The 15,346-nt window shown below is 51.4% G+C and overlaps 1 protein-coding gene across 5 annotated transcripts in view; it reads right to left on the bottom strand.

Moving 5' to 3' along the window:
- The window catches only part of KLHL3 (kelch like family member 3), a 94,259-nt gene that overhangs the window by 19,145 nt on the left and 59,768 nt on the right, over positions 1 to 15,346 (bottom strand). For all 5 annotated transcript variants that reach the window (XM_089529575.1, XM_089529557.1, XM_089529593.1 and 2 more), the window contains one exon: positions 93 to 209. In XM_089529575.1, the coding sequence (XP_089385701.1) occupies positions 93 to 209 (117 nt within the window). The remainder of the gene's footprint in view (positions 1 to 92; positions 210 to 15,346) is intronic.

Raw genomic sequence — 15,346 nt, 5'->3', positions numbered from 1 at the left:
TTCAGCACGTGGTACTGGGGTAGCTGGCACATCACAAATAAGCACCTCTGGCTTATATTATTTCAGTATCAATCCTAGATAGGAATACAAACCTGTACAAGATAATCTCTGGGCAAGAGAGGGAGTCGTACATGCTCCATTAGCTTTGCCATATGTTCTAAGCGAGACTCTTTTTCATAATTTATCCATGAAATGACTGCTTCAAATACCTAAAATGGAGAAAAAAGTAACATATATGCCAAATACTGTCATATACAGTCACACAAACACATGTCAAGTCCAGCTTTGGAGGCAGAGATCTGGTAAACTATGCTAAAGTTTGCACAGGCCAACAAAGGACAATAACAAAGAATAAAGTCTGGTGATAAAAGGCAAAGACCTTTTTATTCAGTCACACCTTTGGCACTTAGGTTTGTTATTTGTTTCTCCCACCCCCAAAAGAACAGTTAATTCGACTTTACTTTTATAAATCTATTTTATGTTTGTATAATTTGATTTTATGGCTAGCCGTCTTGACATCCATAAAGGAGAGAGGGAGAAAGGCAGGGTACAAACCTAATCAATCAATAAATAAAATACCACTAAAAGCAAGAATAAAAACTAGTATGTTTATGTCAAATGCGCGCTGGATGCAAATATAAAATAGCACTTCCAAATGTCCCAGAACTAAGCCTTTTTTCAAGCTTCAAATTATACAAAGAACATTCAAGCCAGAACATCAGAGTTGTATGTTCTGTGCACAATGCAATATAATATAAGTAAATTATAATCATGGGGTTTAGCATCCTGGAACTAATTCAACAAAACTCCCACCCTGATTCTATCATTGGAATAATCCTGTAAAGTATGTAGGGGAGAGAGATCCAATTTAATTTGCATGCCTTGTTCTGGCTTCCATTCTTTTTCTTGGCAGGCTTTGGATAACGTTAAAGCTAGTGAAAAGAAGAGAGAGGCGTCATATGAGGATACAGGAGTCCATAGAGGCAAAGAATGCACATATCAAAAGCATGGAAAAATCCTGGACATTTTGTGACAGTAAGGAAAATGTGCATTAGCCACTGAAATCTCTTCTAAGCCACTTTTTGGGTTTATAGATGGCCACTTTCATTTCTCAGCTATAAACACTGTTTTGCACTATTTCAAGATAACCAGTGATTTTCTATATTGCATAGGATCTATCATAATAAGTTCCATCTGCCATGATACTGAAGGGGACTTTCCTTTTCCTGTCAGTTTAGGAAAAATTAGAAGAGTAGGCCTGGTGAATCAAGGACCCTTGATTTACTTCTTTAATTAAGTAAACAAATACATTTCTGTATCTTTTTCTAATAGACAAGAATCTGAAGAAAATGGGAGCCCTGAGCTACAAACTTATAGACTAATATAGTTTATCAAGGTCACCAGGTCACTTCGGCAAAGCCACATGTTGAATAAAATTCCACCAAGCTAACACATTTGACATTTTGACTATAGCCTAGGCATCAGCTGGCCATATACAGCCACCTTTAAATTTAATAACCTTTCCCAAGTCTTTGCTACATAATCCGTCCCCTGGCCTCCTAGGGAGCCATATAAATCATGTAACCTTCACAGTGTCAGTTTGTTCTTCTGCAGGAAGACAAGGCAAAACAAAAGCATTTTGCAGGGTTAGCCCATGCAAAGCCATGTTAGTTTCCCCTTCAATACACAAAGCCTTCCCCTGCTGGGTGTCCTCCAGGGTACCGTTATTATCCTCAGCATATCAGCCCTAGCCATCATAGCCAATAGTACATTTCTGACTATGCAGATCTCTAGTCCTACAATACAAACAATAAACATCTTAAATGCTGGACCATGCTAAGATCACCAAATACCCAAGAATCTGTTTTGCTTGGTAAAGTTTGGTACAAACCTCCTGCTAAAAATGTTAATTTTATCCAAAGGTAATAAAATGGGAGTGAAGTCAAGAAGGACAGGTTGCTTATCTGCAAATCCACACAAATGGGTTATTCTGCGCCTGCACAGCAATTTCGGATCCTTCGGGAACTGCTAGGGAACACTTTTTGGTGGTAGTTCCGCCCACCCTCTATATAGGCTCGTTGTCTTCCCGCCCTTCTTCAGTTCAAAAAGTCAGCCGAAAGAGCAAACCTAGGAAGAAAGCGCAGGACATGACAGGGGGAGGATGGGCAGGATTTGTGTGGATTTGCAGTTGACCACTCGAAGAACTACAGTTACAGGTAAGCAATCTGTCCTTCTTCTTCATGGTCTCTGTGAAGCACACAAATGGGTTAGACTGACAAGCTGATCCATCCCAGGAGGTGGGAGTGTCCTGGCAATAAAGGTTTTAACCAGGAAAGACAGTGTGATTGTCAATTATTAACAGCATCAACTAACGTCAATGGATGCTGGAAAGGAGAACAGCTCTGCTGAAGGCTGCTTCATGACAGTGTCTGGTGTCAAGCCTGTAGTACTTGATAAAGGTCAAAGGTTGTGACCAAACTGCAGCCTTGCAAATGTCCTCCAATGAGATTCCAGACAGGAAGGCAGAGGATGGAGCTACTGCCCTGGTGGAATGAGCTTGAATTCAAGCAGGGGGAGTCTTTCCAAACAGAAAGCATAGATCTCACTGGCTCAGCATGCTGAGGTCAGGCCGACCAAAAAATGCCGTCTTCCAGCTGAGGAGCCTGAGGTCACAGGAAGCAAGAGGTTCAAACGGAGAGGCAGACAGGGCTGCCAAGACAAGTTTGACATCCCAAGCCAGGGCTGGGGCCACGTAAGACGGTCTCAAGTTGGTGAGGCCTTTGAAAAACTTTTTTACCAGAGGGTCAACAAAGAAGGACAGACGACCTGAAAACTGGTAGCGGGCACAGATGGTGATGAGGTAGGGAGGGAGGAGATGGAGAGGCCAGAGTCTGACAAAGAATTGAGGAAGTTCAGAACAATAGGAATAGTGACTTCCTTGGAAGAAAGTCCTTTCTTGGTTAAGAAAGCCAAAAATTTAGCCCATTTGAGAGCATAAGAATGCTAAGTAGAAAGCTTATGGGAAACCAAAATGACCTTTCCGACCAGGACCGAGAGGTCTATCAGGGCAGAATCCTCCATGCCGCAAGATGGAGCGTGTCGACATCAGGGTGCCGAACTCAACCATTGTGGAGGGTTAGGAAGTCAGGACGGAGGGGCAGAGTTGGAACTGGTTGTTTGAGAGGTGAAGAAGAGGAGCGAGCCATGGCTGCCTTGGCCACCAAGGGGTGATGAGGATGGCATCCGAGCAGTCCATCCAGAGTTTGGGTATCGCCCTGGTGATCAGCGGAAAGGGAGGAAAGGCATAGAACCTTTTGCTGGACCAGAGGAAGAGGAAGGCGTCGCCTCGGGACTGAGTGGACAGGATTCTGGAGCAGAACTGGCTGCATTGGAAGTTGAGGTGGGAGGCAAAAAGGTCAATGTCCAGTGTTCCCCACAGGGAAAAAAGGTGGTGGACAACATGAGGGTTGAGCCACTCATGACAAGAGTCCGGAGCTCTGTTCAGCTTGTCTGCAAGCTCATTTTCTTCCCCAGGAAGATGGATGGCTTGCAAGGTGATGTTTTTGGGAACGCACCAGTTCCAGATCTTCAGCGTAAGGTTAAGAAGCGTGGTAGATCTGGTGCCACCCTGTTTGTTGATGTAATACATCACTGTTGTGTTGTCAGTGAGGAGGACCACCACCTGGTTCCAAAGTGCAGACTGCAAGGACTACAGCACCTTCTGTACTGCCAGCATTTTCAGCACATTGATGTGGAGTTGGCGCTCTCTGGGTGACCACCTTCTGTGGACGGAGAGGTCATTGCAGTGGGCTCCCCAGCCGGTGTTGGGGACATCTGTGGTGAGCATAACTTGAGGCTGTAACGGGACAAAGGACATACCTTTGCAGACATTGCAAGGGTCTAGTCACCATCGGAGGGAGCAGGCAACCGGTCTCGGGATGGTGATTTACTTTTGAGGGTGGTCGAAGGCAGGTTGAAAACAGACAGAAGCGAAAACTGGAAGAGCCACATGTGAAGTCGGGCCCAGGGGGTGACACAAGTCATGGATGCCATATGGTCGAGAGCGACCTGAGCTGTCCTCACTCTGATGCATCAGGAGGTGAGGCAAAATTGGATGGAGGACCTGAAGCTGACGAATCTGGCGTGAGGAAGGTAGGCTGTCGAGGTCGTGGAATCCAACATGGCACCTATGAAGCGCACGTGTTGAGTTGGGCAAAGTGTGGATTTGTCCATGTTGGCCATTAGTTTCAAAGCATGGAGAAGCTTGAGGGCGAATCTGATATTGGCCAGGAGCATGTCCTTGGTTGGGGCCACAAATAACCAATCGTCGAGGTACAGGAAGACTATGATCTTTTGCTGGCGGAGGTATGCTGCCATGACCGCCATGCATTTTGTAAAAACCCTTGGTGCTGTAGAGAGTTCGAAGGGTAGGACACGATATCGAAAGGAGTCGGTGCCGACGGAAAAGGCCAAAAGGTCTTGATGGTCTTGTCAAATGCTGATGTGAAAATAGGGATCTCAAAGATCCAAGGTGGCGAACCAATCTGACTCCTGTAGAAGAAGCAAGATGGAAGCCAGGGTTACCATATGGAAGCATCTGTATGATATAAAGGAGTTCAGAAAGCGGAGGTCCAAAGTGGGGTGAAAGCCACCATTACTTTGGAAACAATAGAGTATCTGGAAAATAGTCTCGGATTCGAGATGAGGGGACAGCTCGATGGCCCCTTTATCCAAAAGAGAGCGCACTTCACCAAGAAGGGTGTCTGAAGGGGGTGTAGTGAGAAGAATACCCCTTGAGGGAGGATCTTGGAGGTCCAGGGCATATCCACTCAGATTTTTGAGAGAACCCAGGAGTCAGATGTTATACTGGCCCAAGATTGGTAGAAATGGGCCAGGTGATCCCCGAAGGGGGTGAAGGGAATGAAGTGCGCTGGAAGATCTCAGAAGCACCGCTTGCCTTGATCAGCATCCTTCTTACAGAAGGGCTGATTGTATTTGGACTTGGATTGGCATTTTCCAGAGGATTGTTGTTGTTGTTGAGGAAAACACTATTGTTGGTGGAAGTCAGAAGACTGGTTGGATCTACCCTGGTTGGGGGGTTAGGGGGGCCGTTGCCATCCCGAACCACGCTGGTTTGGGAAGGGAGGCCGGGAAGCTGAGGAAGAGGACATACCTGTGTTACTCATCTTGTTTTTGAAGTTGAGTTTTTCATCAGACTCCTTATGAAAGAGCCCCAAGGTATCAAAGGGGAGTTCTTCATTAGCCAGTATGGCCTGCGGAGTCAGGTCCGAGGATCTCAGCCAAGCATGGTGACGAAGGGCCACGGAACTGGCAAGTTGTCTGGTGGCGCAGTCAGCAGAGTGCTGGTAGACGATATTTGTTGTGAGGCTAAAGAGTGAACCTCGGCGTGGAGGACTAGTGCTATATGTTTTTTATCCTCAGGAAGGTCATCATACGGCAGCAAGGCCATTTCCCAAAGATTTTGTTGATATCCCGCCATACAGGCAGCATAATTTTGGATCTTAAGTTCCAGGACCGCAGAGGCATATGACTTGCACGCCATAGCATCCAGCTTACAACCTTTTGTGTCATTGGGATAGGAGGCCGCCTAAGGGGTGAAACAAAGTTGAGATGCCTCAACAATTGCTAATTTGGGTTGGGGGTGTTCGAAAAGCCACAACTAGTCAGAGGGAGTGATCCTATAGAAGTTATCCAACTTCTTGGAGGAAGGCTGTGAAGACAAAGAAGTCCAAGAACACTTTACAATGTTGGTCATGGATGGGAGGAATGGGATGGAAGCTGGAGTGGGAAGCTTTCCCTGAGCTCTTTCATTGATGGGGTCAAACACCTTCGAGTCTGTATGGAGGACATCAATGTGTAGGGCTTTACCCATTCGGACCACTTGTTTGGCAAAGGAAAAAATATCATCTTCGGGAGAGGGAGCCTCCAGGTCTGAGAGGGCCTGAGACTGATAGTTTCGGTTGAAGCCTGATTCCAAGTAGTCAGCGGACTCTGGAGAAGCTGAGGAAGTCTTCGGACACGGGAGGACCCTCGGTACCGAGAAGGGTGATGGCAAAGGTCGAACCTGAGCGGTGTGTGAGGCTGTCGAAGGAGGAAGTGGTCGGGATAGAATTGCCGAGACTGAGACTGCAACAGAGGGTAGCTGAGGTTCAGTGATTTGGAGTGGTTGGAAATGAACTTTGGAGAGATCAAGGGGCAAGAGAAATGTGCCCAAAGCCTCATCGAAGATCAGGTCCTATCTGGAGGGCTCAGGGAAGCCTGAAGAGAGGTCATCATCAGCCTCTTCATCGAGGCAGATGAGGTCGGAAGCATCAGAGAGCCAGTCGGCTGGCAACATATGGGCCTGGGGAAAGCCTTCTCTTTCATCATTGGAAAGTTGGTAGGGTTCCGGTAGTGTCTGGAAAATGTTGGTACCGTCGGGGACGGACAAACCTGATGAATCGGTTGAGCACACGGTAGTGAGCCCAACTCAGTATCGACAGATTGGGTAGATTCGGAGTCCGGGTTCGGAGCGTGAAGCCTCCTTGTCCTTCTCCTTGGAGGACTGGTGTTTTCTCTTGTCTGACTTGGAAGAGTCCAAGGATTTCTTCCATTTCAGAGATGTCTGCTGGCCAGCAGCATCGTGATCGGTCTCCTTCTGTTTTTCTGGGGTTGGGGACCCAGGGACAGGAGACAAGGGTTTGCCCTCAGCATCATTAGCTTTGGCAGGGACCCCGGAGGCAGAAGAAGAGGGTTTGTCCTTGGCAGCAGGAGCCTTGGCAGGGACACTAGATTCAGAAGGAAGGTTAAGGATCTGTGCATATAGCATAGAACACAGCCGCATCTCCCTGTTCTTCCTGGCTTGTGGGGTGAAAGCCATGCAATGAGGGCGAGTCATGGTGACGTGGCCCTCACCCAGGCAAACAAGGCACAAGGAGTGTCCATCATGGCTGGGGAATTTTCTCTCCGCATTCCGTGCAATTTTTAAAGGAGTGGGAAGACATTGTGGAGGTTTGAAGGAGTAAACGAGAGAATGGTCAAACAAGCCGAGTGTTACCGGTAATCAGAGTCCAAAACAAGCCAAATCACTATCCAAGAGAGAAGTCAAAGCCAAAAACATGGTCAAAATCGAAAGTGAAAGGAAGCAGCGAATTCCAAGTGAGGTTCCTATGCTGCTCATGCAGCGGACAAAAGGAACTGAACAAGGACAGGAAGACACCAAGCCTATATAGAGGGTAGGCGGAGCTACCACCAAAAAGTCTTCCATAGCGATTCCAGAAGGAACCGAAATTGCTGCGCAGGCGCAGAATAATCTATTTGTGTGCTTCACAGAGAACACAAAGAAGAAGGAAGATGTTCCATGATAGAATGTATGACTTGCATGAGATTTAGACTAAAAATGATTATACCATCAGGGAACACTATATGCTGTTGCTTTTTAAAAAACCATGTCATTTGATCAGTGTAAATTAGTGATGGCAAGCTAAATTTAAATTAACATTAATTGCATTCTATCCAGTTTGCTGTTCCTTGAATAAAAAGTTAAGTACTTATCTAGCTCTGTCTGAAATTCAAGTTTCAATTCACGGGTAATCTTCTCACTACTGCAGAAGTTATTCCCCTGCTTCTAGGAGCTGTGTATTTTAATCTATACTATATCTTCTTGTGTTATGAAACAACTGATACTACATTAATTTCATTTACATTTTACGCTTTGCAGAAATTCCACCTGTTCTTGATAGTACAATAATTTTAAATACTTTTAAATACAAGAATGTATTTTAAAAACTCCCCCTTAAATCAAATACCTGAAGGATCATCTCTCCCTACACCACCCTTCCTAAAGGGATCACTACTATCTAAGTACCCTTGTACAAGAATCATCTTCGGTGACAACTGAGAAAACCTTCGATGTAATAGACCAGGGGTCGGCAACTTCCAGCCCGCGGGCCGGATGCAGCCCGTGGAGGCCTTTGAGCCGGCCCCTGGCTGCTCCTGCCGCCGCCGCCGCCGGTTGCGGCTTTTCGCCGCTCTGGGCGCCGCCATTTTGGGCAAAAAAATGGCGGCGAAGTCTCTCACGACCTGAGGGAAGGTCGCGCAAGATTTCACCGCCATTTTTCCCCCCAAAATGGCTTCGCCCAGGGCTCCGACGGCGGCAGCGGGCCTCTGGGAGGCCCGTTGCAGTCGCAGGGGCCCTCCAGGAGGGCTCCGACGGCGGCAGCGAGCCCCTGGGAGGCCAGTTGCCGTCGCAGGGGCCCTCCAGGAGGGCTCCGGCAGCAGCAGCGGACCTCTGGGAGGCCCGTTGCCGTCGCAGGGGCCCTCCAGGAGGGCTCTGACGGCGGCAGCGGGCCCCTGGGAGACCCATTGCCGTCGCTGGGGCCCTCCAGGAGGGCTCTGGCGGCGGCAGCGGGCCCCTGGGAGGCCAGTTGCCGTCGCTGGGGCCCTCTAGGAGGGCTCCTGCGACAGCAGCGGGCCTCCCAGAGGCCCGTTGCCTTCGCTAGGGTCGTCCAGGAGGGCACCGGCAGTGGCAGTGGGCCTCTGGGAGGCCGTTGCCTTCGCTGGGGCCCTCCAGGAGGGCTCCTGCAGCAGCAGCGGGCCTCCCAGAGGCCCGTTGCCTTCACTGGGGTCCTCCAAGAGGGCTTCAGCGGCGGCAGTGGGCCACTGGGAGGCCCGTTGCCTCCGCTGGGGCCCTCCAGGAGGGCTCCGGTGGCGGCAGCGGGCCTCTGGCGTCAGAGGCCAGCAAAGAGGGGGAGGCCTCCAGCGCTGGTGGTCCCCGCCGGCTCTTTCCCGGCCTCTGACAGGGCCTGGGGCCCCGTCAGGGGCCGGCAAACAGGAGGTGGCGTGGCCCCTGGGGGGGTGGAAGCTCCGCCCCCAGGGTGGGAGCCTCGCCCCCGGAGGGTGGGAGCTCCACCCCGGTGTCCGGGAAAGCAGCCAAAGGCTGATAAGGCAGCTAGTTCCCAAACAAACAACCCTCTCCCAGCACAGCAAAGTCAGTCCTAGAGAGATGCAGTAGCTTTACCAAAAGGGATTACCAAGAGAATTGTCAGACAGTCCGAGGTTCAGGGCAACAGATAGGCAGGTCGATGAAGCAGTCCAAGGTCAAGGTTTCCGGGTATTCAAGACAAGAAGCCAAGGAGCCAGAGACAGAGTCTTTCCTCTAAAAGAGTCAGATATCCACTGGCAAAGAACCACACATGCTCCAGGTGTTTATAAAGGCAAGGAGCTGGCCTTCAGCTGTGCCTGATTGCGAAGACGCTTCTGATAAAGCCTCCGAGATCTTCGAAGGCCCTCTCTTTCTGCTCGACGCTCATTGAAGGTAGGCACACTGCCCAGATCCTCCTCCATGTCCACAGCCTCGGCACCAGGCAAACTTGACTGCTGAACCTCTGGAGGGGCCACAGACTCTGCTCCAGCAGAACTAGGGCCAGCCTCTGGCTCCTCCATTACAGGTTCAAGCCCCTGGGGCTCTGGCTCCTCCGTTATAGGTTCAGATCCCAGAGGCTCTAGCTCATCCTCTGAGTCCTCCAAGCCATCTTCCAGGCTGGGCATGACATTACTCCCCCTCTCATCAATCTCCCTCTCACCCTGAGGAGGACGAGGCCGGTCAGGGAAGCGACGATGGAAGGCCTGAACCAGACGAGGGGCATGAACATCTGAGGCATCCTCCCAGGAGCGCTCCTCTGGCCCATAGCCAACCCAGTCAATTAGATACTGGAGGCGACCCCGATGTCGACGGGAGTCCAAAATCTCAGCCACCTCAAATTCCTCTTCCCCATTCACCAGGACTGGATCAGGCGGAGGAGTTGAACCCGCATCCGGCCGAACCCCTGAGGCAGGGAGCAGCAAGGAGCGGTGGAAGACTGGGTGGATCCGCCATGTCCGGGGAAGCTGGAGCCGAAAAGCCACAGGATTAATCTGGGCCACAATTTTATATGGCCCCACGAACCGGGCATCCAACTTGCGACACGACCGCTGCAGAGGAAGGTGTCTTGTGGACAGCCAGACTGAATCCCCCACCTGCAACGGTGGACCTTCTTGACGTCGCCGATCCGCTCCCCGTTTATACGCCTCCTTGGCTACATCAAGCTGTTCTTTCAACAGGGACTGTGCCGCTCGGAGTTCCTGGAGCCACTGATCTGCCGCTGGGACCGTTGAGACAGGAGCCACAGCAGGGAATCCTCGAGGATGGAAGCCCCCAGTGGCAAAGAAGGGGGTCTGCTGGGTCGAGGCATGGACTGAGTTGTTGTAGGCGAACTCGGCCAGCGGGAGCAAGTCGACCCAGTTGTCCTGCCGGTAGCTGGCATAGCAGCGGAGATACTGCTCCAGGGTCCCGTTGGTCCTCTCCGTCTGACCATCTGACTCAGGGTGATGTGCCGAGGACAGGTGAGGCGCGATGTCCAGGAGGCGGAGCAAGCTGGTCCAGAAGCGGGCGGTGAACTGGGTACCGCGGTCTGAAATCACACCCTCGGGAAGGCCATGAAGCCGGAAGACATGCTGGATGAACATCCGGGCCGTCTCTTTCGCCGTGGGGAGGCCAACGCAGGGTACGAAGTGGGCCATCTTGGAAAAAAGGTCCACCACCACCCAAATGGTAGTGCAACCAGCAGAGGGGGGCAGGTCCGTGATAAAGTCCATAGATACTAACTTCCAAGGCCCTGCTGGTGTTGGCAAAGGCAGCAACAAACCTGCAGGTCGTCCCCTATGGTCTTTAGCCCGGTGACACACTGGGCAAGTGGCCACGTACTGAGCCACCTCTGCCCGGACTCGAGGCCACCAAAACTCCCGGGTGAGGAGGTGCAGGGTTTTACAAAAGCAAAATGCCCAGCCGATTTCGAGTCATGACAAAGCTGCAAGACCGTCTCTCTACAAGGACCTGCTGGCACATAAAGGCGATCCCGGTGGTAAAGCAAGCCATCCCGCATCACGAAGGGAGAGGTGTCCCCCTCCGCCGAATGCTGTGCCACAAATGGGTCCTGGCCCTGGAGTTTCCGGATCTGGTCCAGCAGTGTAGCCTCCCTCAGAGCAGCGGCGAAGTTCTCTGGACGCAGAATCGTGGACAGAATCTCCCCCTCTGGGTCTGTATCATACTCTGGCTTCCGGGAGAGAGCGTCGGCCTGTCGGTTCTGGGCTCGAGGCACATATTGAAGCTGGAAGTTGAAGCGGGCAAAGAACGATGACCATCGCTGCTGCCTCTGGGAGAGCTTCCTCACTGTCTGTAGGTGCTCCAAGTTCCGGTGATCCGTGTGCACCCGGACTGGGTGAGCCGCTCCCTCCAGCAAATGCCGCCAGGTCTCAAAGGCCGCCTTGATTGCCAACAGCTCCTTCTCCCAGATGGTGTAATTAAGCTCTGGGGTGGTGAGCTGTCGGGAGTAAAAGGCGCAGGGCAACAGGTGCGCCTTGGGCCCCGTTGGCTGAAGCAATACAGCCCCTATGGCAACATCAGAGGCATCTGCTTCCAGGACAAAGGGTGTGCGCGGGTCAGGGTGTTGCAGGATCGGGGCTGACGTAAACCTCACCTTCAGGACCTCGAAGGACTTCTGTGCAGCAGCTGTCCACTCGAACCGGGTCTTCCCTCGCAACAGTCGAGAGATAGGGCTCACTAGGGTGGCGTAGTCCTTGATGAACTTCCGATAGAAGTTTGCAAACCCTAGGAACCTCTGAACATCCTTCCTGTTGCGAGGAGGTTGCCAAGATAGCACCGACTCCACCTTGGATGTGTCCATGGCCACACCTTGAGCAGAGACACGGTAACCCAGGAAGTCCACCTCGTGGAGGTCGAAGGCACACTTCTCCAACTTTGCGTAAAGCCTGTGCTCCCGGAGCCTCTGGAGAACAGCACGGACGTGGGCATCATGGGCGGCCTGGCTTGGAGAGTAAATCAAAAAGTCATCCAAGTAAATTATAACAAAATGGTCCAAATAGTCCCGGAAGACATCGTTCACAAAATGTTGAAAAACAGCCGGAGCATTACATAGTCCAAAGGGCATCACGGTGTACTCGTAATGCCCATACCGGGTCTGAAAGGCTGTCTTCCACTCGTCCCCCGCCCGGATCCGCACCAAATTGTACGCCCCACGGAGGTCCAGCTTGGTAAACACCTTGGCGTGGCGCAACCGCTCTAGCAGCTCTGGGATCAAAGGCAGGGGGTACCGGTTCCGGATGGTGATCTTGTTGAGGGCCCGGTAATCGTTGCAGAGGCGCAACTCCCCACACTTCTTGCGCACGAACAGTACAGGGGCCCCAGCAGGGGACTTGGAGGGGCGGATGAACCCTCTCTGCAGATTCTTCTCCAGAAAGTCCCTCAGAGCTGCCAGCTCAGGCTCCGAGAGGGAGTAGAGTCGCCCCGCTGGAATAGGGGCCCCCGGCACCAGGTCGATGGCACAGTCATAAGGGCGGTGTGGAGGGAGCCGGTCTGCCTCCTTCTTATCAAAAACATCGGCAAAGTCCCGGTATTTCTCTGGCAACACCACCGAACACTCCTGAGCCTCCGCAGCCACTGCAGCCGGGATCCGGTCTGGCCAGCAGTGCTCCTGACAATATTCCGAGCCAAAAAGAAGTTCCCTCCGAGACCAGGATATGTGTGGGTCGTGCTGCGAGAGCCACGACATGCCCAAAACCAAAGGGAAGTGCGGGACTGCGGCCAGCAAGAACCGGATCTGCTCCACATGGCCCTGGATCTCGAGGTGGAGCACGGGGGTCTGGTGCGTCACAGGACCAGACCGGAGGAGCCGTCCATCAATAGTCCCCACCGGCCTGGGCTCAGCCAGAGCCTCCAGTGGGATGTGATGACGTTGAGCAAAGCTCAGATCCATAAAACAGCTGGAAGCTCCGGAGTCGATCATGGCTCCCACAGGAAGGAGCTCCATGGAGGGGAGCCTCAGGTTGGCGGCCACTAGCAAAGGGTCCTTCCTGGAAGCTGATGTGGATGAAGTGGGTTCGAGGGACAATCCCAGGTGGTGAACCCTCTCTACACCTGGGAGGATCCGTTTCCCTGCGGGGTGGGTCGGCGTCCCTTAGCAGGGCATTCCCGAGCAAAATGTCCATGGAGGCCGCAGTATAGGCAAAGACCCTCCCTCCTCCTGCGCTCCTTCTCTGTAGCGGTGAGCCGTGGTCGTGCTCCTCCCAGCTGCATAGGTTCCTCAGTTGGCTGAGAGGGAACAGCCACAGGTAATGCTGCAGGAGCTGGTCGAGCAGGACGCGGCAGAGGTGGAAGGGCATTCTGACGAGCTTGTCTACGAGCAGAGAGGCGGCAGTCCAATCGGGTAGCTTGTGCAATCAACAAGCTCAGAGAATCAGGAGGCTCAGAGCGTGCCAATTCATCCAGCACAGCTTCAGAGAGCCCTGCCCGAAACTGAGCCTGCAAAGCACTATCATTCCATGTCAAGTCCTGAGCAAGCAAGCGGAAGTTGGTGGAGTACTCAGCTACAGTTCCTGTCCCTTGGCGAAGAGCCTGGATCTGACGTTCTGCAGACTCAGCCTTTACAGGATTCCCCCAGGTGGCTTGCATTTCTGCAATAAAGTCTTGCAGACTATTGAGGAGAGGGCTGTCCTGGTTCAGGTAAGGGGTAGCCCATTTGCTGGCAGGCCCAGAAAGCAAACTAATTATAAAAGCCACCTTATGGGAATCATCAGGAAAATCTTCCCTCCGGAGCTTAAAATGTAACTTGCAATTAGCAAGAAAACTGTCCAGCATCGTAGCGTCTCCCTGGAATTTATCAGGAAGGGAAGCAAAACATTTCCGTCGGCGTTCAGGAGCAGAAGGGTTCCCTTGATTCTGCATAGCAGCTACAGTCTCAGTCAATTGCTGCACCTGAGCAGAAAGCTGCAAATTCATCTGCATCATCTCGGCCAGAGCTTGTTCGTTTGCCATGATACTGCTATCAGCCTAATTACAAGGCCAGTGGATATTCTGTCCGGGAAAGCAGCCAAAGGCTGATAAGGCAGCTAGTTCCCAAACAAACAACCCTCTCCCAGCACAGCAAAGTCAGTCCTAGAGAGATGCAGTAGCTTTACCAAAAGGGATTACCAAGAGAATTGTCAGACAGTCCGAGGTTCAGGGCAACAGATAGGCAGGTCGATGAAGCAGTCCAAGGTCAAGGTTTCCGGGTATTCAAGACAAGAAGCCAAGGAGCCAGAGACAGAGTCTTTCCTCTAAAAGAGTCAGATATCCACTGGCAAAGAACCACACATGCTCCAGGTGTTTATAAAGGCAAGGAGCTGGCCTTCAGCTGTGCCTGATTGCGAAGACGCTTCTGATAAAGCCTCCGAGATCTTCGAAGGCCCTCTCTTTCTGCTCGACGCTCATTGAAGGTAGGCACACTGCCCAGATCCTCCTCCATGTCCACAGCCTCGGCACCAGGCAAACTTGACTGCTGAACCTCTGGAGGGGCCACAAACTCTGCTCCAGCAGAACTAGGGCCAGCCTCTGGCTCCTCCATTACAGGTTCAAGCCCCTGGGGCTCTGGCTCCTCCGTTATAGGTTCAGATCCCAGAGGCTCTAGCTCATCCTCTGAGTCCTCCAAGCCATCTTCCAGGCTGGGCATGACACCCGGAGGGTGGGAGCTCCACCCCCGGAGGGTGGAGGCTCCACCCCCCGGCACACAGTCCCGCCCCCGGGGGGTGGAAGCTCCACCCCCCGGCTTCGGCCCCCCAGTTGTCTGAGGGACAGCAACCCGGCCCCCGGCTCAAAAAGGTTGCCTACCCCTGTAGTAGACCATACCAATAGCATGCCCTTACCAACTTTCATGTCAACTTTATAATCTGATCGGCCCAGATCAAACAGTTTTATTTGACCAGGCATTTTATAAGAGGGGTGTGTGGGTTAGCCTGTTGTTTGTTTTAACTGACCAATAACTCTTTCGTTATAATAGTTTTATTGTATATTTTGCTTTTGTATGATTTGTTTTGGCCATAGTCATTCTATGTATACATCTGGATGGGTAGTATATCTGTGCGTGTATAATTTTTTTTAACTAAATAAGTGAAATAATACTAAATAGATTGGTTGGTTAACATCATAAGTACCCTTTAAACTCAATTTCAAGTAATTATGTCACTGTGTCTTTTACTTGACCACAGTCATACTAAAGGCAGATGTCCAAGTTCTGTTGCTGAACTTCTAAGTGGGCAGGAAACTACCTGTATGCCACATGTAAGAAAATGTCACTGCCTGATTTTGTGCTTCTCTGGATTGCCAGCAGGAAGGAGGCCAGCATTCTGGACACCATTTGGAGTGATGCCCCATCACTTCTGTCTGTTGGGAAGTTGGCCATTTCAGAGATCAAATATTGTGTCCAGTTCTGGGCACCACAATTTAAAAAGGACATTGAGAAACTGGAGCGAGTCC

Source organism: Sceloporus occidentalis, unplaced genomic scaffold, assembly GCF_023333645.1.
Source record: "Sceloporus occidentalis isolate IW3139 unplaced genomic scaffold, rSceOcc1.0.p SCAF_1, whole genome shotgun sequence".
In the NCBI taxonomy this organism is placed as follows: Eukaryota; Metazoa; Chordata; class Lepidosauria; order Squamata; family Phrynosomatidae; genus Sceloporus; species Sceloporus occidentalis.
The sequence above is the reverse complement of the archived record's forward strand: the minus strand, read 5'-3'. Positions and strand labels throughout refer to the sequence as shown.